At 50.0% G+C, this 15,163-nt stretch overlaps 2 protein-coding genes and 1 long non-coding RNA gene across 3 annotated transcripts; 2 read left to right on the top strand and 1 right to left on the bottom strand.

The window, feature by feature from the left end:
- Nucleotides 1–572: 572 nt before the first annotated feature.
- Nucleotides 573–6,717, top strand: ciz1b (cdkn1a interacting zinc finger protein 1b). The gene is made up of 14 exons (XM_085476577.1): nt 573–723; nt 1,314–1,382; nt 1,569–1,656; nt 1,735–1,877; nt 1,969–2,027; nt 2,108–2,169; nt 2,264–2,404; nt 4,434–4,528; nt 4,607–4,700; nt 4,922–5,026; nt 5,275–5,427; nt 5,498–5,555; nt 5,716–5,837; nt 6,402–6,717. The coding sequence occupies exons 2-14, from the start codon at nt 1,354–1,356 to the stop codon at nt 6,465–6,467; spliced, it is 1,215 nt and encodes a 404-aa protein (XP_085332703.1). The 5' UTR covers nt 573–723; nt 1,314–1,353; the 3' UTR covers nt 6,468–6,717.
- Nucleotides 3,797–7,303, bottom strand: LOC146697821 (uncharacterized). The gene is made up of 2 exons (XR_014923432.1): nt 7,239–7,303; nt 3,797–5,612 (listed from the first exon to the last, which is right to left on the bottom strand). It is a non-coding gene; the product is annotated as an uncharacterized LOC146697821 (long non-coding RNA).
- Nucleotides 7,204–14,210, top strand: surf4l (surfeit 4, like). Its single transcript, XM_085476578.1, has 6 exons — nt 7,204–7,417; nt 8,659–8,845; nt 9,521–9,597; nt 12,099–12,142; nt 12,284–12,473; nt 13,379–14,210. Exons 1-6 carry the CDS (start codon nt 7,370–7,372, stop codon nt 13,643–13,645), a joined length of 813 nt encoding a protein of 270 aa, XP_085332704.1. The 5' UTR covers nt 7,204–7,369; the 3' UTR covers nt 13,646–14,210.
- The last annotated feature ends 953 nt before the right edge of the window (nt 14,211–15,163 follow it).

Below are 15,163 nucleotides of genomic sequence, written 5' to 3'. Positions count from 1 at the left end.
TTTACAATAAATTAAAAATTAAACAATAACTAAAAACACAAACTGCATTTTTGCTCTTTATGCAGTTTACTTACTGTTTCTTGCTGTTAACTGAATTTATTGGATAAATCTGCAGCCCATCTGTTATTTCTGAAATGTTTTTGGTGACTGGGAAGAAACAGAAACACAGAAAAAAGAATTCTGAAAAGCCGACTGTAGCAGAAAACAGCACAAATATAAACGTGCACAGATGATTCCGTGTACCTCTGAACCCTGTATGTCTGTGAAGGTTCTCAGTCATCCAGGTCATCGTAGTCAAAGGAGCTGCAAAGAAAAGCGTCTGGACTTCTTTAAGTTGCTTGAAGACGTTTCACCTCTCATCCGAGAAGCTTCTTCAGTTCTAAGGTCAAATGGTGGAGAGTCCCAGATATAAACCTAGTGGGAGTGACCCCCCACAGAGGGACAAAAGGACCCCCTGATGATCCTCTAATCGCCTGAGCCAAGGTGGGAAACTGGGTGTGGGCCCCAATCAGCCAGAGTTTCAGGTAAGCTCATTGTGAAACCTGGCCCCACCTTATCATGCGAATTCCTGAGATCAGATGGCCCAGGATCTGAACCCTGTAGTTCCTCAGCTGGCCGCATGTCTTCCTCCGCGCCGGCAGGGGGCGACAGAAGACACAAGTATCATCGTCAGTATGTGTTTACTTGTAACTGAGCTAGCTTTAGCATCTGCTGAACATTAAGGTGAGCTAAAGTAACCTGGAGTTCAATTTAAACGTGTAAACTCTGATTATTAAACTAGTTCGTGTCTTTAAACAGGACGATAGAGGAAAAAGTTTAAAGTCAGACTGTGTTTGTTTGGAGACGTTAGTTTAGCTTGTTAGCCTAATAGCTAGTAGTGGGATGTCTCTGTTGAAAATGTACTAATTTATTGTTTGTTTCGTTGCTGATTGAGTAAAGTTTCAGATAAGAAATTTATAAAGACATATTACGAGTCTCTAAAAGCCCGGTTTTAATTCGGCTTACACACCAAATAGCAGACCTGATTCTCCGCGGCTTTACGCTTCGAGGTTTGTAATGAGCTCCGTGACAGAAGTGAAGCCTGTAACGTTAAAGACTTGGAAATGACAAAAGTCTCCTCCCTCTGCTTGTCCTGGAACTGCGGTTTGATTTAGTGCCAGATTTCTGTTTAATGTGCTGATTTAAAGCTGGTTTGTTTATCGGCTGATTCCCAGAATTCATATTAAAATCATTCAGACACGTTATGAATCTGTAAGAAAACTGCTTTACATTCATATATGACGGACGTCAGAGGAGAAACTTCATCTTTGCAGGTACAGCTGCTGAGAGGTCAGAGGTCAGCACGCCTTCATCATGGTCAAACAGCCACAGAGGACAGACAGGTGAGTTACCTGTGTCAGGTGTTGTTTCTCTGACTTGAACCTGACACACATGTCAGGTCTTTCAGAGCAGGCGTGACGGTTCAGACGTCTGTCGTGGATTTGAATGTGTGATAAACTTATAGAAGGTGAAATGCATTGTGGGTGCTGCTGATAAACGCTGCTTCACATGTTGGTCTCCACCTGCAGGTGTTTTATACCCACTGCAGGAAGTGCATTGGCGAGGGTTCGATTCCCTGTCTGTGCTGCTCAGAGGAGGCCGCCTCCACCCCAGCAGGTACCCAAAACAGACTCTGCCTCCCCGTCCCCGCTGCAGCCCCAGCTCCTGCTGGTTTAATGCCTTGTGTTTGTCCAGGCGTCAGAAACAGGAAGTACTGAGAGCTGGCCACGCTGCAGCTCCACCGCCACAGAAGAAGAGAGGGGTGCTGATGGGCCGAGCCAGCCTGGAGGCGTGGGGTTGGAGGGAGGATCAGAAGAATCGGATTCAAAGCGAGCAAGGTTGGGAGGTCGTCTGCTAGGAACAAACGACGTCACTGTCTGACATCTGAGGAACTCGACTCACTCGGTGTGTTTTTGATGTTTTTCACAGGATGGAGGACGACGCTGCTCCGCCCAGCAGAGTCCCCGGGTCATGTGCTCCAGCGGCAGGTGTGTCTCTGTGGCATCCTTCAGGCTGATTTTCAGTCCTGTGCTGCGGATTGATAAAGCTTCCCTCTCTGTGTCACCAGATGTTCCTCCTCCCGGCCAGCAGGGGGCAGCAGAGGACAGCGAGGACAGCAGAGTGGCCGAGGTAAAGAACCATGCGATGCTCCATCTGCAGTCGGAACCACAGAGTAACGGAGACACACCTGACTGTCAGGTAACCTACCGTGATGTGTTTATAGCTGCAGGGCGTGGGGTCACTGAAGGTCACCATCCAGCAGAGCAGCGAGAGCCGAGAGTTTGGACAGACGGACAGGACGGCCGAGAGACAGACGGGCGGACTCCACTGTCACGTCTGTGACCTCACGTGTCGCTCTCTCCTGGTAAGAAACCCTCGGCTCTTCTTCTTCTTCCTCTGCCTCGTTCAGTCTTACCTGAGTCAGGTGTCCTCAGCACACTCAGGACTAGGGCTGGGTGTCGTCACTGATTTCTAGAATCGATTCGATTAAATTCGATTTGAATCTGGGAAATTTTGACAGTCAGAAATATTATAATTCAGATCAGTACATTTACATATTTTTGTATCAATAAAAAGGAAGCTGACACACGCAAGACTTTATCACAGGTGTGAGCGTCACAGTGAGGCCTTTGTGTCAAAGTAGCTGAAGATAAAACACAGAAAAACATGAAGGAGATTTTCCTGTTCTGGATTTTATAAAAATGTTCTGCAGTACATCAAAAATGAAAGAAAACCATGAATCAACATATGAACATTACCTCTGAAGTTACAGCGGTTTTATTAGAGACACGGCGTTTTACATTTTGCATAATTTTAGAAAGTTTAAATTTGTTCAGTATTGAACGGCAGAAATGAGGTTTTCTTTTCAGAAGTATGTAAACGAAAAAACAAAACAGCGACCGACAGCCTGTAAACAACAGTAGACTGGTGCGTAACAAGCAAGCGAATAATGCAGGAAACAGAGAGCGAGAGAGCTGTGCATGAAGTGAGATTTTATCCTGGTTCGGTCAGTGTTGTTTGGAGAGAGATAAACTAACAGCTTTAGAATCGGCGCAAAAAGGGCGTGAACACAAAGCGCCGACCCGCTGAAACATCAGCATCAGCGAGCTGTCGGCATTCAGCCCCGACCGTGTCCGTGCCGTCGGTCAGAAAGTCACATCTCGCTGACTCTGATCCGCGGCTCCGCGCTGTGTGTTCACGTCTCCGTGCAGAATCGTGTTCCTGCTCTCATTTACTGTTTTAGCTGTTTGGTGGTTGTTGAAATTTTGTGAGGTTTCACCTGAGGTTCTGGCGTTTCGGGCAAAATAAATTTATGTTAAAAAATCGATTCAGGATTTTAATGAATGGATTATAAAAACCCACCCCTACTCAGGACATCCACAGCTTTCTCCACAGCAAGTCTTTGCTAACATCTGGAAACATTTGCTGTTGCCTCTGCCCAGTTAGCGCATGCACCTGCTTCCTGTTTTAAAGTCAGAGTCACTGACAGCAGCGAGCGGCTGTGAACGCTCCGAGGCTCATCGATCGACTAGCAGCCGATTTAAAACAACGGATGACCCGACAAACATGGCCGACGCAGCAGCATCATCTTCAAAGCCGCCACGAACTGCAGACAAAACGGGTGTTTTCTAAGGAACGCGCTCCTGCGACCCTTTCCTATTGGTGGAAAAATGTACCATGTTGACCAATTAAAAAATGATATAGCAACATGTGACATTAGGTCGTTTAGGAAGAGGGAGGAGTTTTTGGAGTACGACGGCGAGAGAGAGAGAGCGAGATAAAAAGAGAGTTTTGAGATGTGAAAGATTAGCGACGTTTAGCGTGTTTGGAGTACAGTCAGCATGTGGTTAGCGTGTGGTTAGCGTGTAGTTTTGTTGTGTGAGAGAACACTGAGGCGACTGCTGAACGTTACAGTTCTGCCAAAAAGCCACCAAAGGCAGGCGGCAGCGTAAAGACTGTCTGCAGGTGGGAAACAGGAGCAGGGATGCACCCGAGCTCTGCATGATGATTTTGCAAAATGAAAAACTGTAAATTCAGACACGCGAGGTAAACAGAAGGGGAAACAGTAGTGAAGAGCAGCCAGTTACACCTGGACCACAGAGGTCAGAGCGCGGTTCGTGCCCCTCCCTCAGTGCTTTGATGATGAATAATGCGATGCCACTGCTGCACGTCCTGGAACAGGTGAGCTTGGCTCTGCAGCCGTCGCTGTGAGTCCTGACCAATCAGGTGGCTTCATCCAGACACACCTGTAATAACTTGAGCTCTGTGACGAACAGCTGACCAGACACAACGTCACCAACCTCAGTCTGCACATCTGCACCAGCTGTGGATGTCAGGTCATGTGACAGGTGGACGTGCACAGGTGTCTACAGGTGTGCTCTGTTTATTTCCAGCTGTTTCAGGAGCACATGGCAGGACCTGAACACGTGAAGAAGCTGCAGGAGATCACACACTGCATCCACCTCAACACACACACACCGCAGGACAGGTGAACACACACACACACAGATCAGGGGCTCTGATTTGTTTAGTTTGAAAACCTTCAGGTGTGTCACTCTGCCAGCAGGGGGCGCCGCCGTGAGTCGCAGCGCTGGTGTGACACCTGTCAGACTCACTTCAGCGGTGATGTCATCATTCATCGGCGGACCAAACGACACAAGGTGAGAGTGAGACGTGATGATGACGTATCAGCGCAGACACGCCTCCTTACCCAACAGAGATCAGAGTAGAGTAGAATAGAATAGCCCTTTACTGTCAGTGTACTTGCCAACTGTGCAGATTAAAATGTCAATAGAAGACTGTGTGTGTGTGTGTGTGTGTGTGTGTGTGTGTGTGTGTGTGTGTGTGTGTGTGTGTGTGTGTGTTCGTTCGTTCGTTCCAGATGTGCAAGCAGCTTTGCCGGCCCTTCTGTCCGGTGTGCGGACGTCACTTCAGGACGCCCAGGAAGTTTGTGGAGCACATGAAGTCATCGGAACATAAACAGCAGGTGAGTGAGGGCGTCGGCAGTCAGGTGACAGCAGGAAGCCAATGGCTGTGGCTGTCAGGTGGTCAGCTGTCGCAGACGCTGGTGGTGACGTGTATCCTGAGTCTGTGTTCACTAAAAACTTCAGTGAAACAAACCGAAGCAACGACTGTCCGCGTGACCGTCAACGGCGGGATCCACTCTGTGGGGCGCTGCTCAGCAGGATGTCCCGCCCCTCTGTGGGACAGCTGATGTTTCCTGTTTCCTCCCAGGTGCTCCTGGAGGAGGCTCAGGAGGAGGAGCTCATCACTGTGGATGCTGTCGGCTGCTTCGAGGAGGAGGGGGAGGAAGAGGAGGAGGGGGCGGTGGTGGAGGAAGAAGTGGATGTAGCTGACGAGGAAGAGGATGCAGCAACAAAGGAAAAGGTAAAATCAGGACGTCCTGTGGCGTCGAGTGAAATCACGATTCAGGAGTGACGACTTTAAACTGTTTCAGGTGGCTGAGGAAGAGGAGGACAAGCGGCGAGCAGAGTATGACCCCAGCACGGCGTGCGGTACGTCCCGGAGGTCGAAACCAGCTGATGGAGCTTTGTCGCCCCCCGGTGGACGATCTGTAGAGAGAAAATCCAGAAGGCGTAGATCAGTGTGTCTGTGGATTTTGTCTCGTGTCTCTGCGACAAACAGGAAGTGACGCTTTACTCTCTGTCCCCACAGGAAGCAGTTTTGTGGTTCCCGTTTGTGGCTTCATGTGTCGACTCTGCAAAAAGTTTTTCTACAGTGAAGCTGCAGCTCGACACGCACACTGCAGGACACGCACACACTACCTCCACTTGCAGGTACATATCTGCTTTATATTTAATGACTAACTTCATGTATGTAACAGGTGTGTCAGCGAAGAGTGCGCAGCATAAATATGTGGACAGTCACAGGTGAGCTAATGTCCCTGCAGCAGCACAGACGCACCTGTGCAGCAGGTACAGCCCAGAGTGAAAGCTCAGAGCTGCTGCAGTCGAGCTAAAGACCACACAGGAGGAGGGAACCTGACAGGTGACCTCATCTCACCTGTACCTGCAGGTTTCACTCTAATACTAACACACACACACACACACACACACACACAACCCCGTTCAGCTATTTTAGTGAGGACCTTCCTTGACATGCTTTCCCTAGCCCCATATTAAAAATGAATGCCTGACCCTAGCCTAGCTGTAACCCTGACACTAAAACCACATTTGGAGCCTCAAAAATGCTTCAAATTTGTGAGGACCAGGTTGTGTGTCCTCACAAGTGACTGTTGGTTCTCACAAGTATGGTAAATGCAGATTTCGGTCCTCGCAAAGATAGCTAGACAGGAAGACACACACACAGGTAACCCAGCTGCCTGTTGTTTGTTGTTTTAGAGACACCGTGCTCAGAGGAGGAGGCGGCGAGGACAGAGGGACAAGGACCGATCTGCTCCACCCTGACCGCCTCACCATGTCCCACAATGCATTGCTGCATCCAGGTGGAGCTCTGATCACCTTTCTTTTGTTTGACTGGTGGCTGCTGCAGGAGCTGCAGGTCACAGGTGGACTGCTGTCCATGTGTGTTCTGTTTGCAGTGAGAGAAACGTTTCACAGCTGCAGGTTTCCACCTGACACCTGCACAATGACTGACAGCGGTCAGTTTCATCGTTGTTAATATGCAAACATTAATAAATCATGTTTTCATAACCGGCTTTGTTTCTCGTGGTGTGTGATGTCATAAAACGGTTATTAACACTTCTGTTTCGTTAAATAAATTATTACCATTATGAGAGAATGAAACGATCACACTGTTATTCATCCTGCAGAGTTATCAGTGTTTATGTCATTCAGCGCCCCCTGGTGGCTCAGCCGTGCATCATGTTCATTGTGTTTCTACATCCCCACAGCCCACGTGAAAGAACAAGAACCACCGACGTGTTCGGGTCACATCTGAGCTGGGTTAGACTTTCATGTTCCGATGTTCTGGGAATCCATCCTACCCGTTGTTTCTACGCATGCGCACAACACGAAATTCAGTGGCAAATCATCCTACCTTTGTTAATAAGAGCTAGAAACATACTCTGATGGGCAAAGTTAAGTGGCAAACCGTCATACCTACTTACATTTGCGCTGACAGCACAAATGTGCATAAACTACTTAGGTAGGACGTTTTGTCAGAACACCGGTCCACGTGGCATGCTGTACCCAGCCCGGCCGCAGGGGGCGCCCTACCTGCTCAGGGCGGAGGATTGTGGGTCGGAGGAGGCAGCAGCGGGGCATCTTCATCATCACTGCGGACCGGACCGGGACGTGAGCTGGCAGCTGCTTTTCCGCACTGAAGTGCCTTACTGTCGGAGCCAGAGATGGGACACGGAGACCTCATGAGCCAGGCGGAGGATGTGGCGGACCAGGTAAGCTCGCGCACCCGGAGCGGCGACACGCTGAGCTGGGACTCGGTCCGGTTATCGCAAACATCTGGTTGTTGAAAGCTCGGTGATTTCTGCTGCAAAACAAGTTTAGTCAGCTCGAAAAGCAGAGGCCAGCTGCTCCCCGGAACAGCTTCGTTGCTTTAAAATGAACTTTCATGAAGTTTGAAGCAAAGCAGCAGATTTCGTCATCGGGAGGCTGGAACAGGAAAGACCGTGGTGCAGATTCATTCTCACTAAAACACCAAAAATGCGATCTTTATTGAGTTGTTCTGTTGGCCGAAATGAAGAACGACTTTACACGATGGATGATCGTGTTCAGGTGTTTTCTACAAACCAACGGTGTCTGTGGAGACTCGAGGAAAGTTGAAACGTGACAGATTTTAAATCGAGTCTGGTGAAACGTTCGCAGCTTGTAGGAAAACGGAAATAATGATGGGTGACTTTCCTCTGAGATGATGTTCGACCTCAGGAGAGCTCTGATCGCTCCAGGGCTGCTTTACACATTAACATTTAAATGTTTTATAAAAATGTACGTTTGAGAGTAAAGTAACGAATTCGTGGTTCAGCTGGGTCTCACGCGGAGGCGAGGCCGGGGTCCTGACGTGCCCGAGCGGTATAGTTTCTTCTCACAGCCGTGAATCACTGCTGACGAACTGGGAACGGTTCAATGAAAACACCTGTTACCGGAGTCTGGTTCGATCAATGCGCAGCTGACCGGAAGTTCTGAAAGTAACCCTCCGCCACGGAGCGACACAGAAAGTGTTGCTGCAGCAGCAGGTAGCTCACGTCCTCCACGCAGCCGTGAAACACACACGATGATCATCATCTTCTTGGTTAATCCACATTTAAACAACCGTGTTAGAGTCAAGTTAAAGTATTTTAAAAGTAATAATAAATATGTGGGCGTGTCTACCTGAAGCTGTGGCTCATGAATCAGCAGCTGATGTGTTTTTAATCTAAGGAAACATTGTGCTGATTTTTAGCTTCAGCCTGTTAGTACAGTGACCTCGCAGCATGATGTCCGGCTGTAAACATGTTTACTTCTGCTGCAAAGTTTGAACATGGGAGTCTGTGGGGACCAACTCACTGCTGCCTCTGCTGGATGTCAGAGGAACTGCAGCTCTTGGTGCCTCTTTGTATTTTAAACCCCGCATGTACAAAAACGCAGTCGGTGCTACATTAATAAAGTGACTAACAGTGTGCTGATCACCCCGCTGCTTTAGTTCCTGCGGGTGACCAAACACTACCTCCCCCACGTGGCCCGCCTCTGCCTGGTCAGCACCTTCCTCGAGGACGGCATCAGGATGTGGCTCCAGTGGAGCGAGCAGAGCGAGTATATCGACTCCACCTGGAGCTGTGGCCTCTTCATCGCCAACCTCTTCGTCCTCATCAACCTGCTGGGACAGCTGGGTAACACTCACACACACACACACGTTTTCATCTAATTGACAAAATGCTCATCATCACTGAACGCCCAGCCTAACTGTAACCCTGACACCTTCTTGTGGGGACGGGCGTTTCACACCTCGTTGTACACATATGAGGCCCTTTTCCATTAACCTGGTTCTCATTACTGTCTGGTACTACCTAACCTGCGTGGCTGTCGTCATAGCAACGTGTCTGAGCGTCCTGCAGCATAATTAGTATGCAAGGCGAACGCTACAGCAAAGGTGGACGTGGAGGCGACGGTGTACCTGCTGCTCGATCTGCAGCTCTTCGTCACACTGACGCTACTGACCAGCCAATCTGTGCCATGCAGTCTGATGATGTCACACTTTAATACCTGCTCAGATCGCTGGGAACCCCGGCCGAGCACCTGCTAAAGCACCTGGTACCAGGTACTAGGATCTAATGAAAACCGTGGTGATCCGAGCAGGTCCGAATGCAGACGGGGCTCCGAGGACTCGCACACTGGTGACAGTTAGGGACAGAGGTCCCCTGCCTGTACATTTATACGTATGTGTGTGTAATGATCTCTGCGAGCACCTGGGTTGTTGCACCAGTCTCTGATTGATTGATTGATTATTGGTGATTTAGAGCTCTCAGTTGTTCCACATTAAACATGTAACACGTGTGTGTCTGCAGGCTGCTGCGTGTTGATCCTCAGCAGGAACTTTGTTCAGCACGCCTGCGGCGCTCTGTTTGGGATCATCGCTCTGCAGGTACACACACACACACACACACACACACACACACACACACACACACACACACACACACACGTGTTTCATGTTTAGTATTGCAGGTTTTTGACGTGATGGTCAGCGAGCTTCAGTCGGTTTTCACTGCGCCGTCACGCCTTCAGACTCCCAAACAGGAAGTTGCTGTGGTCTTAAATGATAAATCAGAGTAAACGTTTCCTGTTTGAAACATAAACGTTTTGTTCTTTGTCTCTGAAAGAAGAGCCACAGCTGACCGTGTGTGTGTGCGGGGGGGCGTGTACTGTAGACACGTTGAAAGCGCTGTGATTTCCGGGTAAAGTGGAGCGCACAGGAAGAGGTGACGATGTTTCCGAAGGAGAAAAGGAAGAAACGTGGACGATCCAGGTGGCGGGAGCAGGCAGCGGCCGGGACGATTCCCGGTTTGATCCAAATTCAAATTCAAATTCAAATTTTATTTGTCACGTACACAGTCATACACAGTACGATATGTAGTGAAATGCTTGGACAACTGCTCGTGACCTTAAGAAAACAAAAAAGGAAAAGGCTATGAATAAGATAGGAAATAAATATGAAAAATTAAAAAGGGTAAATTTAACTAGGAAGGAATAAAATATAAATTAAGGTTAAAAATGAAATAACTGTACAACACAAATTAGAATGAAGGGTAAATTTAACTGGGAAGAATAAGATAAAATATATAAATTAAAGTTGAAAATAAAATAACTGTACAACAAAATACACAATATAGAACTATATAAGAATGTATGAAGAAATATAAATATAAATAAATATATACACAATAACAGCAGCTGTACAAGTATTAACCGGAAATGAAGAATATAGTGACCAGTGTTGTGCAAAACCAAAGTCCAGAAAGTCCAGTGTGTGTGTAAGAACCATATGTGTGGGTCAGTACTGTGTGGTGGTGTGATTGAGAGACCGTATCGCCTGCGGGAAGAAGCTCCTCCTCAGTCTCTCTGTGTTGGTCTTCAGGGAGCGGAATCGCTTTCCTGACCTCAGCAGAGAGAACAGTCTGTTGTTGGGATGGCTGAGGTCCTTCACCATCTTCCTGGCCTTGGTCCAGCACCGCCTGCTGTAGATTGAGTGCAGGTCAGGGAGCTCGGAGCGGATGGTGCGCTCAGCTGACCGCACAACCCTCTGTAGAGCTCGTCTGTCCTGCATGGTGCTGTTCCCGAACCAGGTTAAGATGTTTCCCGCCAGGATGCTCTCTATGGTGCACGAGTAAAAGTTCCTGAGCACCTTGGAGGGCAGTTGGAAGTCTCTCAAGCGTCTGAGGTGGTAGAGACGCTGTCGGGCCTTTTTCACCACGGTGTTGATGTGACAGGACCATGACAGGTCCTGCGTGATGTGAACTCCGAGGTATTTGAAGCTGTCCACTCTCTCCACTGGGCACTCGTTGATGACGGGGGTCTGGTAGTTCCTCTCCTGCTTAGTGCTGAAGTCCACTATCAGCTCCTTTGTCTTACTGACGTTTAGAAGGAGGTTGTTCCTCTGGCACCAGTTCTCCAGATTCCTAATCTCCTTCAGGTAGGCCGTCTCGTTGTTATCAGAGATCAGGCCCACCACGACGGTGTCGTCAGCAAACTTGATGATGGTGGTGGAGCTGGTAGTGGCCACACAGTCATATGTGTACAAAGAGTACAGCAGGGGGCTCAGAACACACCCCTGGGGGGCTCCAGTGCTGAGAGTGGTGGAGGCTGAGACATGTCCGCCCATCCTTACTGCCTGTGGTCTGCCAGTTAGGAAGTTGGAGATCCACTGACACATAGATGAGCTGAGTCCCAGATGCTCCAGCTTGGTGGTGAGTGTGGAGGGAATTATGGTGTTAAATGCAGAGCTGTAGTCTATGAAGAGCATTTTAACATAATTCCCCCTTCTAGTGTCCAAGTGAGTGAGTGATGTGTGGAGGAGATGAGAGATGGCATCGTCTGTGGAACGATTTGGACGGTAAGCGAACTGTAGTGGGTCCAGTGTGTCTGGTAGTGAAGAAATGATGAAGTCTCTGACCAGGCGTTCAAAGCACTTCATCACTACTGAGGTGAGGGCTACAGGGCGATAGTCATTGAGAGAAGCAGGGTGGGGTTTCTTCGGGACAGGAACAATGATGGACTCTTTGAAGCATGTGGGGATCACCGACTGAGATAAAGAGATGTTGAATATCTCAGTGAACACAGGAGCTAGCTGGTATGCGCAGTCTCTGAGGATCCAGAGCGGAAGCTTTAGTCTGTGTTTCTGATGTCGCAGCGCCGGCTGAGCCGGAGCAGCAGCTCGCTGTGGTCAGGCGTGTTCAGCACTGGTGCGAGTTTGCAGCTGCGCATGCACTCGATGCCAAATGCAGTGCTGTGATTGGTCAGATCTGTTAAACTGAAAAAGTTAAGGTCGTGTTTCGTCCTGCCAACACGGTGCAGGTGAACTTTCATACAGGTGAGTCCCAGAATGTTACCTGTGAGTCTGATCATGTGACTCTGTGTGACCTGCAGATGGTGGCTTACAGCATCCTGTGGGACCTCAAGTTCCTCATGAGGTAAGTCGTCACGCCTTTCTGAAATAACTTTATCGACGTCGTGGACAGAAACGGCTCGTTCTGCACGTTTGCGTGACGCTGCAGGTTGGAGCTACAAAGACATGATCTGCTGTTCTTCATCCTCCTCGTCCTCCTCTGCAGGAACCTGGCGCTGGGCGGGGGCCTCCTCCTCCTCCTGGCAGAGTGCAGGGGGGAGGCGCGTAGCGTGTTCGCCGGAGTTCCTTCCCTCGGACATCAGAGCTCGCCGAAGCACCTCCTGCAGCTGGGAGGTCGCGTCCTCCTCGTCCTCATGTTCATGACGCTGCTGCACTTTGACCTCAGCCTGCTCAGCGTGAGTCAAACCCACACGTGTCCACACGTGTCCACGTAATTATTCAAACTCCTGGCAAGATTTGACAGAAGCTTACTTTTGTTCAACCAACAAGTTGTTTTTGACAGGAAATGACACGGGCGTCTGCCAAAAGAGAAGAAGACGAGGCACCAGAGGCGTCGCTTTTATTTACATTTGAGCAAAAAGTGTCCAGAATGACTCGCGCTCTTCACAAACTGTCACAGTCTCTGGGAAATCCACAGTCCTAAAATCACCGTCCGAACAGTCCAAGCCGATTCAGTGGGCAGCGGCTTGGTGGACAGTCTGGGATCGAACCACCGACCTTCTGGTTAGTGGCTGATCCGCTCTGCCACCTGAGCTACAGCCACCCTGGGGGGCGGGGGGAAGCTCATCACAGGAAACGCCACCACGAAAAACAGCATGAAGATCCTCCTCCTCATCATCAGGCAGCAGCAGACAGCTCAGCACTACAACGACCCAAAGCACAGCAAAGTAAACGGTTAGCAGACACAAACATTAACATTGAGCAGCTCCACCCACAGAGTCCAGCAGAGACTGTGGGCGGAGCTAGAGATCAGGGCGAGGGGACCCTCCGACCTGAAAGCTCACTGCTAAAGACAAATGAGCAAACGTGGAGACGTGCGATTATAGGACGCGTTCGTCTGCTGTAATAACTATTAAAGGTTTTTCTATTACTGAGACGAGTGAATGATTGTGGGCGGGGCACGTTTTGCTCCAATGAGAACAAAAGCAGAGAAGCGTGTTTGCGGCGGCGATGCCTCTGGTGCCTCGTCTCCACATCGTTTGGGAGACGAAAACTTGCAGGTTGAATAAAAGTAACTTTGGGGGTCTGAATAATTATGGGCGTGACCGTCGTCCTTGTGCTGACGGCGTGTTGTGTTCAGTTCCTGCAGAACGTGGTGGGGACGGCGCTCATGGTCCTGGTGGCGGTGGGCTTTAAGACGAAGCTGGCGGCGCTCACGCTGGTGGCGTGGCTGCTCTGCATCAACTTCACCATCAACGCCTTCTGGAGCGTGCCATCCTACACGCCCATGCACGACTTCCTGAAGTACGACTTCTTCCAGACCACCTCGGTGATCGGCGGCCTGCTGCTGGTGGTGGCGCTCGGGCCCGGGGGCGTCTCCATGGACGAGAAGAAGAAGGAGTGGTGAGGAGGAGGAGCCGCGCCTCTGCCTCTTCTATTTTTATTTTTTTGCTCTCTGAGCGACCAATCAGAGCTCGTCTTTGTGTCACGTGATGTTTGTTGCACACTGGCTGTGATGTTTGACACTTAGAGTGATTTTAGAGGAGGCGAGGGAGCGCCTCCACCTCCATCCTGCTGCACCACCCAGTGACCGCCACCCGCCTCCCTGAGGCATCAGCTGCTGCGTTATCCAATCAGTGCTTTTGTAGGCGGTCTTTGCTGTTTTCAGCCTGTTCGATGTGACGATTCGGACACAACGACGTCACTCGTTAATGTTTTTGTAACGAGCTGGACAAACGACAAAAATGGAGGCAGAGTCATTTTGAGCAGCTCTGAGGCGACAAACACACCTGAGCAGGTGAGCGATCACAGCTTTAGTACGGAGCGGGGAGGCTGTAGTAACCCGTGGCGTCCTGCAGGAGGCGCTGCTTCCTCACAGTGTGTTTCGTCTCTGTACGACGTTCAGTGTTTGAGTCTGAGTCTTTTTCTATCGTGTTTTTGTAGGAGGAGTTTAATAAAGCGTGCAGCATTAAGTGTGTGTGTGTTTCAGTGTTTCCTGCAGCACCTGCTCATCTCCCACAGACTGTATAAAGAAGACGGACACAACCTCCGTGTTTTATTTCAAAATCAGCGAGAACAGGAAGTGAGCTCACGCTGGGACTAGGCGTGCTGGAAGCTGCGTCTGTGTGCTGGGCGTGTCCTCTCCTAGCTAATCGCAGCACACGGCGCCCTCTGCTCTGATGGACGAAGGACAATGAAGATGGGCCAGTCGGGCAGGTGGAAAAGAGGAAGACGTCAGGGGAGGTTCATGAACGGAGGAGGACGTGCGGAGGGTTGGAGTGACAGAGGAGCGGGTGGAGGTGTTTGTGTGATCGTCGCTGGCCCGAGTGTGACAGACACACCTGAGCGGGGACCTGCGCCGTGCTGCTCGTTCGTTCAGCTTCACTGCGAGGCGGCGCTCTGCCTGCAGACCTGAGTCACGTGGCACGCCACACGACACGTGGGCGGTGCTATCGACCATAAAGGCGCGTCCTGCGGTTCAGCCCGCATGTCCTCCTGCCGCGCCAACTTCCCAGGTCATCGAAGCGCCGCGGGACGGCCTCTCAGCTTAAACGTGCGGTTGTCGTGAGCAGGCTGTCAAACTAACGTGACCTCTGACCTCTGAGCAGTTCGAGCACCATGACCTGTGATCTTTTCCATTATGTAAGCTGGATGCACACTGACCTGCTCTTCAGTCACCCGGGCGCACAGAAGTGCATTTAAAGTGAATCTTAACACCGTGTTTGTGTGGCGCACGTTTCCCAGGTTTCGTTTAGTTCAGCCTCCCGCCGCGTCCTCACGCAGTCCGATGTCTGGAAACCACAGCGTTGGTTTCAGTAATGACAGGAAGGCGTCCACAGTACAGCCACTCGGGGCCCTTTGATGTCTGACTTGTAAGAATCTGCAAAGTCAGCTTTTTCTGAACAGTCCTCATTTTGTAAAGCTG

Source organism: Copadichromis virginalis, linkage group LG12 (assembly GCF_057382275.1).
Source record: "Copadichromis virginalis isolate Kocher_CV1m ecotype Utaka linkage group LG12, C_Virginalis_male_GT1.1, whole genome shotgun sequence".
Lineage (NCBI taxonomy): Eukaryota > Metazoa > Chordata > Actinopteri > Cichliformes > Cichlidae > Copadichromis > Copadichromis virginalis.
Note: the sequence above shows the minus strand (reverse complement) of the source record. Positions and strands in the feature narration are given on the sequence as shown.